The 15,299-nt window shown below is 45.0% G+C and overlaps 1 protein-coding gene across 2 annotated transcripts in view; it reads right to left on the bottom strand.

Annotated features, from left to right (window-relative positions):
• MYOM1 (myomesin 1) overlaps positions 1–15,299 on the bottom strand; it is a 172,816-nt gene that overhangs the window by 74,746 nt on the left and 82,771 nt on the right. Inside the window, exon 18 of one of the 2 annotated variants that reach the window (XM_073679112.1) lies at positions 8,944–9,210. The exons of the other annotated variant lie outside the window; for it this stretch is intronic. Within the exon in view, the coding sequence (XP_073535213.1) occupies positions 8,944–9,210 (267 nt within the window). The remainder of the gene's footprint in view (positions 1–8,943; positions 9,211–15,299) is intronic. 2 annotated transcript variants of the gene reach the window in all.

The raw sequence follows: 15,299 nt of genomic DNA, 5'->3' as shown, positions 1-15,299 counted from the left end.
CTGATGTGTGAATAAAAGCCTAATAGTGAGCATTCGACTTGGTATAGGACCAGTGACAATGCACAGTGAATATGAGGTGCAAGGATCCTTCACATTTCTATGTGCTAATTGAATGCTAAGAAATCCTACAATATGTAATGTCAACTATTGTATTACGTCAATAATTCAATTCTTACTTTTTATACGGAAATTAGTAGAAGTTCCTAAATTCATTAATTATTATAATAAATGTTGGGCAACTTAATTAATAGGGTATTCTCATCTAATAAAGTTATGCCATATCTTATGAATGGTGGGGTCTGGCCATTCATTGTGCAAGGAACTGAGCATAGCCCCTTTCACTTGCATGGGGTTGTGTTGCATTTTCCTGAGCATCACAGTGCACAGAATGGATCGGTGGGTTTCCTGGCATTCAGAAATCCAACTTGTGGTAGATAGTGATATATGGATTATAACTTATAAGAGGAACACTCTTTAAAGGGGTTTTCCAGAGACACACAATGAAAATAACAACAATCTGGCTGTTCCTGTAATGGGTCCCCAAATCATCTTATTACCTTTATTTTTGTTTTATAGCTCCTCTCCAGTCCCATGAAGCCATCCTTGTTATTTGTCTTTATTTATAACCTGAACTTCCGGACAGATCTCTTTCTGTGACTCTAGACTACAATTCCCAGAGTCTGAGCTGTATCTGTCCCACAGCTCACACATTTCCATCCTCAGTGCCTGCCCTCTACACCTGCAAATCACTATCCTAACACCTCAGGTGCAGTCTCAATATTGATAAATCACTGTGCACACTTTCCCCTTCCTAACATTCTCCCCACTTCACCTAGTATGTGCTGTTCTCACACTCTTTTGCAGTCAATAATGTTTCAGGTGCTGACACTGGCACCACACAGGCTGCTTGCATTGGAAGGGAGCAATGAGTCATATATACAGTCATTTATTAGAATATAATCTAGTACTCTGGACAACCCAGCTCATTCCCTGTGGCCAAAATCACAAAATGAGATTACATGATCTGTGTGGAGCTTGCAATGTCTCTGCGCTCTCTCTTCCTCCCTGCACACATCTCCAGTCACTGTAAACTTGCTGAGGATCACAAGCCACACCTCCATGAAATCACCATACAGAGCACTCTGCTGAGCCTTTCAAAGCACAGAGATGTAGGTCTTATGAACATGCCTGACAGCTCAGGAACAGAGCAGAATTTTTACAGCAAGTAAATTATGAAATATCCTAATTTCTAACAGGTTTTACAATGCATTAATAATGTGTGTCTGAAAAAACCCTTTAAGTTCAATGTAATATGCTTAATTGGAATGACATAAATGATATTGTGTGCCATCACTACCATTGTGCTGGAGGATAATTTCATTTGCTATACAATGAGGCCTTATTTGACACACATCCTCACCATGTTGTTTGAGTTTCAGAAGGGCTAATTTTGGAGAACTAAAAATAAAAATTACCATTTCTGGTAAAATTCACAATTTCTGCTACTAAAAGCTAAAGAAACATATAAAACTGATGCCACATTTCTGTCACTGTGACATGTTTATATTCATACATTATATCATTGCAATCATTGCACCTTAGTAGGTCCGCACTTACCTGATCCAATACATTATTGGCATATATTAATCCGTCAGTCATTAACAAGTCATAATATGATCTGGTTGTTCTCTGTAACCTTACATGTGATCTCTAGAACTTGGAGAATAACATTTATGGTATAAGGCCCTATTTTATATGCCAGTTCCACTGTCAGATGCTTCTGACCTTGAAAGACCTTTCTGCATGGGTTTTGCGCTAATGCCGTGACAGCATAAGTAAAATGAAAAAGACAGTGCTTTAAGAGTTACTGCACAACAGTCTAATGAATAACCAATTACCAGTATCTGTCTCACTGATTTACCTACCAAACCACAAAAAAATGGATCATTAAATATTTTAACATACTACTTAAAAATATGGAAATTACTTATTTACTTACCTTTTCTTTATATCACAATTATAAAAAGATCCACAAATCATTAGGACAATGCAAAGGCATACAGATGATATAAGGCATATACAGTCTTATACAAGACAATACAGCAAATTCAATGGTATATATCAGATTATTTGGCACTAGTAGTCATTGAAATGTAGAAATTGTAATGGTGCAAACATATCGAAAAACTAGGATGTAGGCACCAAATAGATACATCTGTAGTCCAGAACTTACAATGGTCCATGTTCCCGCTATCTTGGGTGGAGCCCCTTCGTTTAACAGATATTGCAACAACATTTGTGAACAAGGAAGTGTCAAGTCAGAAAACATTTTCTAGAAGGTGTGAGGGAAATCAAGTGCAAGTTATGTCCTGGATGTGATGATGTTAAACAACACGAAAAGTGTGGGAGATATTTTAACGTTTGCTGCAAGCTTCCATCTTCGCTATGTACCCATGTAATGTGTATCTGCTATCTGCAGAACAATGCATTAGAAATAACTTTTATAAAGTAGTTTAGTGCTGATTGAAAGCATATCCCTAGAATTTGCCATCAGTGTCCGATCAGTGAATGATGAACGGATGTGACCATGTAGATTACTATAATTAGCAGAGGGTAAAACAATGTCTCTTTAATATAACCTTAATTAAAACAGCTTAGTGCTGGACAATACTGTCCACAAAGCACATAAAAGACACACACGGTGTACTAAAATACAAATGCTAGGTCAGCCTAGTAGCTGTTTTAATTAAGATTATAATAGACATTGTTTTACCCTCTGCTAATTATATTCTACTATTGGGTACCACCCTTTTGCTATATATATATAGCATGTAGATGACTAAAATGAAGCAGCAGAAATGCTAAAGAAGCATTGTGTTCCTTTGGTCACAATCGGATGCACTTTGCTTTTTAGGCCACGTTCACACATTCAGTATTTTACATCAGTATTTGTAAGGCAAAACTAGGAGTGGGAGAAAAATGCCGAAGTGGTGACGTGTTTCTATTATACTTTTCCTCTGATTGTTCCGCTTCTGATTTTGGCTTACACATACTGATGTAAAATACTGACCAATACTGAACGTGTGTAGGTGGCCTTAAGTAGGTTGTATTGGATGTCAGTTCTAGTTTACGGCTGACCATGAGGCCTCCATATGAAGCCCACTAGATCCAATGGTGCTAAATCGGCATCACTGTAATTTGTATCAGTTTTTAGCAAGGAGAAGACTGGTCAAACGCCACTGATAAGATGTATATGGCATATCCTAGCTTTATGTCATATCACTGGAGTTTGACCATGCAAAACAGCTTTAACCTAAGCCTCCATGGACTTGACTGTGAACGCTGATCTAATGTGGCTCTATTCCACCTGGAGTCACTGATTCTGTCCAGCTTCACTCCACTGGGTTATTGTGATTCCACAGGAGACAATGAGTGATGATGGAGACGTTATAGTGTGTGCTATACTGATATGCATGCTGAATGTATTACACAGTGTAGTCAGTAACTTCTGCCCTATAGTTCAAGTTTTATTATGAATGCTGTTGAAAACATGTAGGTTGCAACACAATGTTCGTAAGTCTATCACATCTAATAAAAAATTCAAAAAACTTTAAAATTGTGTTTATTTGTTCGTTAGCTCATGGCAGGTGCAGTAACATGCAAACTTTCAACAACTTTTATTGAAAACGTTTGTGTTTTCAATACTTTAACCATTACCACAAAGGCTCCAAATTTATGAAAGTCGATCTGTCACCAGATTTCACAATACAGTTCGCATACATTATTAAATAGATATCTAGACCTGATGAGACTGATGTACTTCGTTTGAAAATCCGTGTCAGATTAGCTGGATAATCCATTTTGAAATTTTAAACTCAATCTCTGCATACTTAGCCTGATTGACAGATCCTCAGTGTCCCTCCTCCCTGCTGCTGAGATCTCACACTGCTCAGTATAAGCTGCAGCTGTCAGTCAGACTAGGTGAGTGGAGTCTGAATACACTTGTGCTTATAAACTCTATCACTGTGTAAATTAATTTATAAAAGTCTCATTTTAATACCAGGACATTGATTTTCAAAGTTAAGCACACCAGCCTCATCAGGCATGTTTAATAGTTTATACATTTGGTTACTATGAAATCTGCTGACAGATCTGCTTTAACAACTACAAACAGACTTATTGGTTAGTGTACAAGGATCTACTGTCAGATATGGGATCAAATCAGAGGTTTTGTTGAATCATATCTGTAGTTTTAGACCAGACAGACATTTTTAGCAAAATTTCCCAAAAAGTATGAAAACTGCAATTGTAGTGCCACAAGTTATAATCTTTAACTCAGTTTTTTACATTCAATTAGCCTGTTTCTAACAGCACTGTGTGAATGGGAAACAGCTCAGATAATAGATCCCATATCAGGATTACAAGATTCACATGCAGCAATACATTCAAAAAGATGCAATGTAAGTACACCTGTGACATTAAGATAGGTTTGCAATGTCAGGTAAGTATTCCGGGTTCCCACATAATTAAGATATACAGTGGATATTTAGAATTCAATCCCCCTTTATAAACAGATTACAATACTGCCTTTTCTCTCTTTATTGCAGATTACAATACTTTGTCAGTATTTTTGGTGCCAGCTTGAACCTGTTTATAAAAAGGTCGTAAAGACCAAGTTGTAGAAATGCAAGGATGGCAACTTGCCCCATAATATACCAGCTTGTAAGGGGGTTATCCACATATTGTCCTGTTATAGTAAATGTGTGTATCCCTTTTAATTTATTGTTGCCCAGATGGCTGTGTCCCCATTGTTGCCCACCATTTGTATAGTGAACCTGTTTACCCCTTTGTTGATGTACATGGCGATGGGCCAAACCCTGCCAGCATTGCTGGTCACAGGGAGACTCCTGGGCTGGAGACAAAGCATAAGAGACATTGAGGATCGGAGTGGTGCTGGCGATGGGCCAAACCCTGCCAGCATTGCTGGTCACAGGGAGACTCCTGGGCTGGAGACAAAGCATAAGAGACATTGAGGATCGGAGTGGTGCTGGCGATGGGCCAAACCCTGCCAGCATTGCTGGTCACAGGGAGACTCCTGGGCTGGAGACAAAGCATAAGAGACATTGAGGATCGGAGTGGTGCTGGTGATGGGCCAAACCCTGCCAGCATTGCTGGTCACAGGGAGACTCCTGGGCTGGAGACAAAGCATAAGAAACATTGAGGATCAGAGTGGTGCTGGCGATGGGCCAAATCCAGCCAGCATTGCTGGTCACAGGGAGACTCCTGGGCTGAAGACAAAGCATAAGAGACATTAAGGATTGGAGTGGTGCTGGCGATGGGCCAAACCCTGCCAGCATTGCTGGTCACAGGGAGGCTCCTGGGCTGGAGGCAAAGAATAAGAGACATTGTAAATCGAGCCCGAGCATAGCCACTGTGAGACAAGGTTGCTGCTGAAGAGACTGAGAATATTTGGCTGAGTGTGTCAGTTCTGAATCGGAGTGTACAGAGGACAGATTGAGAATCTGACTGTCCTGAGACCTGCTGAAGGGGCGATTCTCCAAGTCTAGCAGAGATATGGAAAAGTGGACAAAGTGACACAGAATCAGGCCAAGTGTGTAACTGGAAGTTTGAGTATACAGTGGTGGCCAAAAGTATTGGCACCCCTGCAATTCTGTCAGATAATACTCAGTTTCTTCCTAAAAATGATTGCAATCACAAATTCTTTGGTATTATTATCTTCATTTAATTTGTCTTCAATGAAAAAACACAAAAAGAATTGTCCTAAAGCCAAATTGGATATAATTCCACACCAAACCTAAAAAAGAGGGTGGACAAAAGTATTGGCACTGTTTGAAAAATCATGTGATGCTTCTCTAATTCGTGTAATTAACAGCACCTGTAACTTACCTGTGGCACCTAACAGGTGTTGGCAATAACTAAATCACACTTGCAGCCAGTTAACATGGATTAAAGTTGACTCAACCTCTGTCCTGTGTCCTTGTGTGTACCACATTGAGCATGGAGAAAAGAAAGAAGACCAAAGAACTGTCTGAGGACTTGAGAAACCAAATTGTGAGGAAGCATGAGCCATCTCAAGGCTACAAGTCCATCTCCAAAGACCTGAATGTTCCTGTGTCTTCCATGCGCAGTGTCATCAAGAAGTTTAAAGCCCATGGCACTGTGGCTAACCTCCCTAGATGTGGACGGAAAAGAAAAATTGACGAGAGATTTCAACGCAAGATTGTGCGGATGGTGGATAAAGAACCTCAACTAACATCCCAATAAGTTCAAGCTGCCCTGCAGTCCGAGGGTACAACAGTGTCAACCCGTACTATCCGTCGGCGTCTGAATGAAAAGGGACTGTATGGTAGGATACCCAGGAAGACCCCACTTCTTACCCCGAGACATAAAAAAGTCAGGCTGGAGTTTGCCAAAACTTACCCGAGAAAGCCTAAAACGTTTTGGAAGAATGTTCTCTGGTCAGATGAGACAAAAGTAGAGCTTTTTGGGAAAAAGCATCAACATAGAGTGTACAGGTAAAAAAAAGAGGCATTCAAAGAAAAGAACACAGTCCCTACAGTCAAACATGGCGGAGGTTCCCTGATGTTTTGGGGTTGCTTTGCTGCCTCTGGCACTGGACTGCTTGACCGTGTGCATGGCGTTATGAAGTCTGAAGACTACCAACAAATTTTGCAGCATAATGTAAGGCCCAGTGTGAGAAAGCTGGGTCTCCCTCAGAGGTCATGGGTCTTCCAGCAGGACAATGACCCAAAACACACTTCCAAAAGCACTATAAAATGGTTTGAGAGAAAGCACTGGAGACTTCTAAGGTGGCCAGCAATGAGTCCAGACCTGAATCCCATAGAACACCTGTGGAGAGATCTCAAAATGGCAGTTTGGAGAAGACACCCTTCAAATATCAGGGACCTGGAGCAGTTTGCCAAAGAAGAATGGTCTACAATTCCAGCAGAGCATTGTGTAACCAAGTATTAGGCTGAGGGTGCCAATACTTTTGTCTGGCCCATTTTTGGAGTTTTGTGTGAAATGATCAATGAGTTGATTTTTGCTTCATTCTCTTTTGTGTTTTTTCCTTGCAAGCAAATTAAATGAAGATAATAATACCAAAGAATTTGTGATTGCAATCATTTTCAGGAAGAAACTGAGTATTATCTGACAGAATTGCAGGGGTGCCAATACTTTTGGCCACCACTGTAAGTGAGTAGTTCCTCCAGCGTATCTAGTGAAAGTTGTGTGTTCTGTAAGCAAAAGGTGTACTGTAACTGCAAGTTCTATTGATCTGTGCTGGAAAGAGATTGTACCAAGTACTTGGACTGTGACAGTGTTAGCCAGTAGCCCGGGGAGGTAGCCACAGTCGAAATTAAAGTTAGCAGCATGGTGGCCAAGAGGACAATGAGGAAGTGAAAAGCAATTCCCAGACTAATTGATGGGTGTAACCCTGCGAATATAGGCAGGGCAGAAATTACAGAGAGTAGTCTCTTCGAGACCCACAGGGGCACAATAAATTACAGGTAAGCAGGCAGTTACTTTGGTGCAACTCGGCTTGGTTGGACTTGCCAACAAGTTTAAAAATACCATGCCACAGTGTTTTGTAAAAAATACTAAAAGCTACCAAAGATAATCTGCAACTGCACCGTGAGTATTGGATATAGGAGGAGCCCCTCTTACAAGCTGATTCTTTGTAAATCTTTAATGAATTCATTAAAGGTGTTATTCCTCTTCAATAAAATTGCTCCAATGGCTGCAGTTTGCTGTAAGAAAAACAATCCGCACTGTTCTCGCATTACCTGGGTCAGCTGGTGAGACTCCAACGCTGTGCCTAGTGTCTGGCATTGGCTGCGGCTCTGACGTCACCTCGGCATGGTAGCAGCCAACCCGTGCTCTCAGCGGATCTGAACCGGGCATTCTGTCTACTGCAGCAGCCGGCATTAGCACCGTGCGCAGCTGCAGAGACTCGCCGGTGGAAGTGGGTGAAGATGGCTACAGCGCGGGTGTTGTTTTTGTAGCTAACTGCAGCCAGGGGACAATCTTAAATGAAAGGGCACAACCTCTTTATGTGCTTTCTACTTTCTACCAATTAGGCTGGCTTCACAAATCAGTTTTTTTTTCTCATATGTGAAAAATGGTCCATGTTTTTTCACTGTGCTGGACCCATTTTTGGTCCGCGTGTCAGTTTTTACAAATTCTTGTGCCATTTGTTTTTCTCATCTGCTGAAAAAAAATGTTTTAACTTCTCCTACCCATTAGACAGTAAAATACGGAAAGCCCGCAGACTGTGCTATCAGTTTTTTTTCACAGTGCCATTGTGTTGCATTGGTGCATTTGATCAGCAATACAACTCAAAGTAGGACATGTCTCCATTTTTTTCATGGACAACCAGTTCATAAGAGAAAAGATGTGAAAAGGCACATGATATATCCGCAAAAATAACGGATGGCACATGAACAAAAAAAACTGATGGGTAATAGAGCCCTTTATTTTACAATATGTTGCAATCATATGTGATGATATTACAGGACAAGATCAGCCACATACTTATTACTACTATGTAAAGCTACCATAGTTGGGCTTTTTTTCCTGAAAGTTTATACCAAACCCTTAGATTATAATACCTCTGCAGCAGACACTACAATACCACTTTTATATATCAAGAATCCCTATACTAATTACTAATAATTAACTACTTATCTACTACAAATGTCACACTGTAAAACTGTAACACCCCGCCATGTATCCAGTGACATCCTAACTGTGGTGGACCAACGGTGGTCTATGAGGAGTAACGTGGCCATTGTTTAATCATTCTGGTGATGGACAATAAAGAGATGAAGAGACGTTTTAGCAGTTGTTTGCCACATATTCAATGAACTGGATTGTCCATGATTTATGGAGTCAGCGGGCAGGAGACTGTGGTTTCACACTTACTTTCATGTTCAGCTCCTTCATTCTGTGGTGAGTGTGTAGTAGCATCGGACTCATTACTTGCACTTATCTTACTTACTCCTGTGGGTCCAGCTTTACCATTTTTACTGGGTGAGATATTTTTGGTGTTATCACTGCTATTGGGTAATGCATCTGTGATGGGGGAATGCTGTGTGGACTCATGCTTGACTACCCAACATGCAGGGGAGTCTGTTAGTCCATCAGCACTAGAACTCAGTTCAGGGCACGCACCATGTGGCAATCCTCCCCCTACGGCATCCAGAAGATAACAAAGACATTGTTATTACATTATATATTCTACATTTATCATTTTGTTCACTAAGTAACAGGGGACTGATATGTACAACCGGGACTGGATGCTAAGAACACATTGGAGGCCAGTGAACTGCCCCCCACAATAATACCTTATGTTAAAGTCAATGGTCCCTACAGACAGAATCCAGTCCTGAATGCTATAGAGAAGCCCTCTGTTCTTTAGTGGTCACAACAATTCAGCACTGAAACATGCACAATATATACATTACATATTGCTCTACAATTGAGAGAAATATAAGTTAGTCATTGGATAAACCAGTATTAGAGGTCACACGTACATGGACATATCAGCATTGCAGATGACGTAGCTTTATGCATTTCACCTGTTTGCTGAATACCTTAACTAGACACTGAGTTTTACAAATATCAGGGTCGGAAGATGGTATATAACACAAGGATACAAAGATCATGAAGAATGACGGTTTTTTTCTTCCTCAAGCCTCGTGAACCTCAGTTTCAGTCAAATTACATTTGTTCACAAAGAAACATACAATTTGTATGTCAATTGTCAACTACGGTGTATGCCAAGAACCTCTAAGAATCGAGGACATCAGGTTTTGCTGTACAAATATTTGTAGACACTGGGGTAAAAAAACTATAAAAAAATATATAACAATCTAAATTCTCTTGTATTGTATGCAATATGCACAGCACAAAGTAATTAGTGTCTAAACACGGGATGTATTTGTAGCCATTGCAAGACATCACAATGGTGGCCCACTTCCAAAGCAACTGCCATGTCGGGACATAATACAGGGCCATCAACGGGGTATGTTCTTGAATATAGTATTTAATACTATTTAATTGAGGCACAAAGGGCTGTTTCATGACACCATACTACTTAGATATGTCATCAATGTCTGATCGGCAGGGTCCAACAGCTGTGACTACTCTTCAGCAATAGAATGAAGTGGCAGAGGCTCTAGGAATATACAATGCCAATATGGCTCCTGTCAGCTTCTTTAGAGTCAAAGCAACACAGCATTTGACTATAATTAGCCAATGGGGTTTTACTAGCATTCATAATTTAACAATTGTCACTGATCAAGTGATGATCAATATCTGTTTTTTTTAAAATAGTTATACTTTAAGGGAACCTGTCATGAAGATTTTATACTCAAAACTAATGACATGTACAGTACAGACCAAAAGTTTGGACACACCTTCTCATTTAAAGATTTTTCTGTATTTTCATGACTATGAAAAATGCACATTCACACTGAAGGCATCAAAACTATGAATTAACACATGTGGAATTATATACTTAACAAAAAAGTGTGAAACAACTGAAAATATGTCTTATATTCTAGGTTCTTCAAAGTAGCCACCTTTTGCTTTGATGACTGCTTTGCACACTCTTGGCATTCTCTTGATGAGCTTCAAGAGGTAGTCACCGGAAATGGTCTTCCAACAATCTTGAAGGAGTTCCCAGAGATGCTTAGCACTTGTTGGCCCTTTTGCCTTCACTCTGCGGTCCCGCTCACCCCAAACCATCTCGATTGGGTTCAGGTCTGGTGACTGTGGAGGCCAGGTCATCTGGCGTAGCACCCCATCACTCTCCTTCTTGGTCAAATAGCCCTTATGTAGTGCCGGCGTCCCTGCCCTCTGCTAGGCAGGGACGCTGCTCCCCTCACCGCTCTGCTCCGTGCCCGGCATCTTCCCCCCGCTCTGCTGTCAGCGCGCGCTCCGTCCCGGCGTCCTCCTCCTGCTCTGCTCTCAGCGCGCGCTCCTTCCCGGCCCCTGTGCTTAGGGCGCGCGCGCGCGCGCTCCCCTCCTCTTAAAGGGGCCGCGCGCGCCGCCCTAAAGAGTCCCCGGCCAATGGCCGGAGGACTTCATCATATATAAGGCACCTCCTCCAAAATGGAGGTGCCCGAGCAATGTTGTTTGCACCTGTGTCTCACCTGTGCTTCAGCCCTCAGGTCCCGTTGCCAGTTACCTGCCAGTTTCCTGCTAGTTACCTGCCAGTTACCTGCCTGATTCCTGCCTGAATACTTGTTACCTGTCTGCCAGTCTGAGGTCCGACGGTCTGCCTTACTACTCCTGTCAGTCTGTCTAAAGGACCAGCCTGCCCGCTCACCTGGGAGCGCATATCAGCTACCTGCCTGCTTGCCTGAGGTCCGACGGTCTGCCTTACTACTCCGGTCAGTCTGTCTATGGACCAGCTTGCCCGCTCACCTGGGAGCGCTTCTCCGTTATCTGCCTGCTTGCCAGCCCGGAGGCTCCGTTGTCACGTGCTGTGACCACCAGCTATCTCAGAGACTCTTGCCCGCTCACCTGGGAGCGCATCTCCGTTACCTGCCTGCTTGCCAGCCCGGAGGTCCCGTTGTCACGTGCGGTGACCACCAGCTATTCCAGAGACTCTTGCCCGCTCACCTGGGAGCGCTTCTCCGTTACCTACCTGCCTGCCAGCCCGGAGGTTCCGCCGTCACGTGCCGTGACCACCTGCTATTCCAGAGACTCTCGCTTGCTCACCTGGGAGCACACATCTACCATCTGCCTGCTAGCCTACCTGGAGGCTCTGCCATCACAGGTCGTACCTACCCCTTACCCAGAGACTGCCCTGATCACTTGCCGTAACTCCCTGTCCGTTCACCCAGAGACTGCCACCCGCTCCCTTACAAGGGCCGCTCCCTTGTATAGTAGCTCAGAGGTTCCGCCTCCCGGACCCGTTACAGTCCGCCTCCCGGACCCGTTACAGTTTGCTCGGGCCATGGAACCCGGTGGCACCCAAGCTCCCTCGCTCACGGACCTGTGTCATGAACTGTCCCGTCAAAGGTCCCAACAGGAGTCCATCCTGGGTCACCTGCGGAATGTCAATACTCGCCTGGACACTCTGACTGCACCACCTGCAGCCACTGCCAGTACCATGACTCGCAACCCGGCAGCTCCGCTACCCACTAATACCATGGTAACCTATCCCGGTCCCCGGCTGTCTGCACCTCCTCGCTTCGGAGGCGACTCCGTCCAGGCTCGGGGCTTCATAAATCAGTGCACCCTGCACTTTGAACTTTTGTCCCATCAGTTTAATTCCGACCGGGCCAAAATTGCCTTTATCATGTCCCATCTCACCGGGGAGGCCCTGGCCTGGCTAAATCCTCTATGGGAGAGAGGAGACCCCCTGGTGTCCAACTTGCCTGCTTTTCTCTCGGCTTTCCGGAAAGTCTTCGACGAACCCGGACGGAAGACCTCATCCGCATCCTCTCTGCTACGCCTCCGTCAGGAGGGTCTCACCGTGGGCCAATATGCCATACGGTTCCGCACCCTTGCCTCGGAGCTGGCTTGGGATAACGACGCTCTGGTATCCGTCTTCTGGGAGGGTCTGTCCGGTCGTATTAAAGATGAACTTGCTGGTCGGGACATTCCTACCTCTCTCGATGATCTAATAACCCTTGCCACCCGGATTGACCTACGGTTCCAGGAGCGTGCCAAAGAGGTCACCCGTGAGAGAAGGATTCCACGTTTAGCTCCTACTTTCCAGAAACCCGTCATTCCCTCCATCTCTCCCCAGGTACACTCTCCTGAGCCTATGCAGGTCGACCAGACCAAGATGGTCAAAACCCGTCAGGACTCACGCCGTGCCGAGGGGAGCTGCTTCTACTGTGGCAGTAAGGAGCACCGGATCCGTGCCTGCCCGGAGAGGTCGGGAAACGCCTGTGTCTAGGTTCGCTCAGAGAGGTCCACCTAGACAAGAATAAATCCTCTCCATCCCTGCTGTTGTCAGTTTCGATCATCTACGGGGAGAACCGTTATTTCGAACTAGCCCAACTTGACTCTGGAGCAGCCGGGAACCTTATTTCACAGTCCCTGGTTGAGAAATACCGCATCCCCACCAAACCTCTGGCTGTACCCTTGTCTGTCGCTGCCGTGGATGGGGGCCTCTTACCTCGCCCCATTCAACTCATCACCGAATCCATTACCCTGCAGGTGGGAATGCTGCATTCTGAAAGTATCTCCTTTCATGTTCTGCCTGGACTCTCTCACGCCCTCTTGCTAGGTCTGCCCTGGCTCCAGAGACATGCACCCGTGCTAGACTGGCAAACCGGAGAGGTCCTTCGCTGGGGACAAGACTGTCATAAAACCTGCCTGGTTCCCGTCCATCCCGTCCGTCCCTCTCCTACCCCAGCTAATCTACCTGGACTTCCGATTCCTTATTGGTCTTATGCAGATGTCTTTAATAAAAAGGAGGCAGAGACATTACCACCACATAGACCATACGACTGTCCCATCGATCTGCTACCCGGTACTACTCCTCCCCGTGGGCGTATCTATCCTTTATCCGCTGCTGAGACCCGGTCAATGTCCGAATATATTGAGGAGAATCTGGCCAGAGGATTCATCCGGAAATCTACCTCCCCGGCGGGAGCAGGCTTCTTTTTCGTCAAAAAGAAGGACGGCTCTCTCCGTCCCTGTATAGACTATAGAGGCCTAAACCTGATCACGGTGAAGAATAAGTACCCCCTTCCGCTCATTCCAGAATTATTTGATCGTCTGAGGGGGGCTAGGATCTTCACCAAACTGGACCTTCGTGGGGCGTACAACCTGGTTCGTATTCGTCAGGGGGATGAATGGAAGACGGCATTCAACACCCGGGACGGCCACTATGAATACCTGGTAATGCCCTTTGGTCTCTGTAACGCTCCTGCCGTCTTTCAAGAGTTGGTCAATGACATCTTCCGGGACCTTCTCTACTCCTGCGTAGTGGTGTACCTGGACGACATCTTGGTCTTCTCTCCGGATCTCCAGACTCACCGGAGGGACGTTCGTCAGGTCCTGCTCAGGCTAAGGCAGAACCATCTCTACGCTAAATTTGAGAAGTGCCTCTTTGAGCAGACCTCGCTTCCGTTTCTGGGCTACATTATCTCTCAGACCGGCCTACAAATGGATCCTGAGAAACTGTCTGCCATCGAGAAATGGCCCCGACCGGAGGGGTTGAAGGCCATTCAGCGATTCCTGGGCTTCGCCAACTACTACCGCCTCTTCATACCACACTTCTCTTCCCGGACGGCCCCAATTTCTGCGCTCACCCGTAAAGGTACTAATCCCAAAGAGTGGCCACCCGAAGCAGAGGAGGCCTTTCTTTCCCTTAAACAGGCCTTCTCTTCCGCCCCGGTGCTGCATCGCCCAGATGGCAACAAGCAGTTCTTCCTGGAAGTTGACGCCTCCTCCTCTGGAGCCGGAGCGGTACTTACTCAAAAATCATCTTCCGGGAGGATGGTAACTTGTGGCTTCTTCTCTAAACTCTTCTCCTCCTCTGAGCGCAACTATTCCATAGGAGACCGAGAGTTATTGGCCATCAAACTGGCATTGGAGGAGTGGCGTTACCTGCTCGAGGGGGCTCTTCACCCGGTAATAATTTACACTGACCACAAGAACTTGGCTTACCTCCAGCATGCCCAGAGACTTAACCCGCGCCAAGCCCGGTGGTCCTTGTTTTTTGCTCGTTTTGATTTTGTCCTTCATTTTCGCCCGGCTGACAAAAACGTCAAGGCGGACGCCTTGTCTCGGTCCTTTCTGGTGTCTGATCTCGAGGAGGATCCGAAACATATCATCGATCCCGCCAGAGTAATGCAGGTGGCTCCCGTGAGTCTAAATCGTCTTCCTCCTGGTAAGACGTTCGTACCAGTACCTGATCGGGAGAAGATCCTACACTGGGGTCATTCGTCTAAACTAGCTGGCCACGCCGGTCAGAAAAAGACCCTCCAGCTTATTACCCGGCACTACTGGTGGCCTAACCTGCACAAGGATGTAATAGACTTTGTTTCTGCCTGTGTGTCCTGCGCCCGCAACAAAGTTCCGAGACACCTGCCGGCCGGCCGCCTCCTACCTCTGCCAGTACCTGCTGCCCCCTGGCAGCATATAGCGATGGACTTCATTACTGATCTGCCCGTCTCTGCCGGTTGTACGGTCATTTGGGTGGTCGCTGACCGCTTCTCCAAGATGGCTCACTTCATTCCACTGCCAGGTCTTCCGTCTGCACCCGAGCTGGCTAAAGACTTTATTCGCCACATCTTCCGTCTTCATGG

Source organism: Phyllobates terribilis, unplaced genomic scaffold, assembly GCF_046119375.1.
Source record: "Phyllobates terribilis strain yellow unplaced genomic scaffold, ASM4611937v1 Scaffold_4__5_contigs__length_816908805, whole genome shotgun sequence".
NCBI lineage: Eukaryota > Metazoa > Chordata > Amphibia > Anura > Dendrobatidae > Phyllobates > Phyllobates terribilis.
Note: the sequence above shows the minus strand (reverse complement) of the source record. Positions and strands in the feature narration are given on the sequence as shown.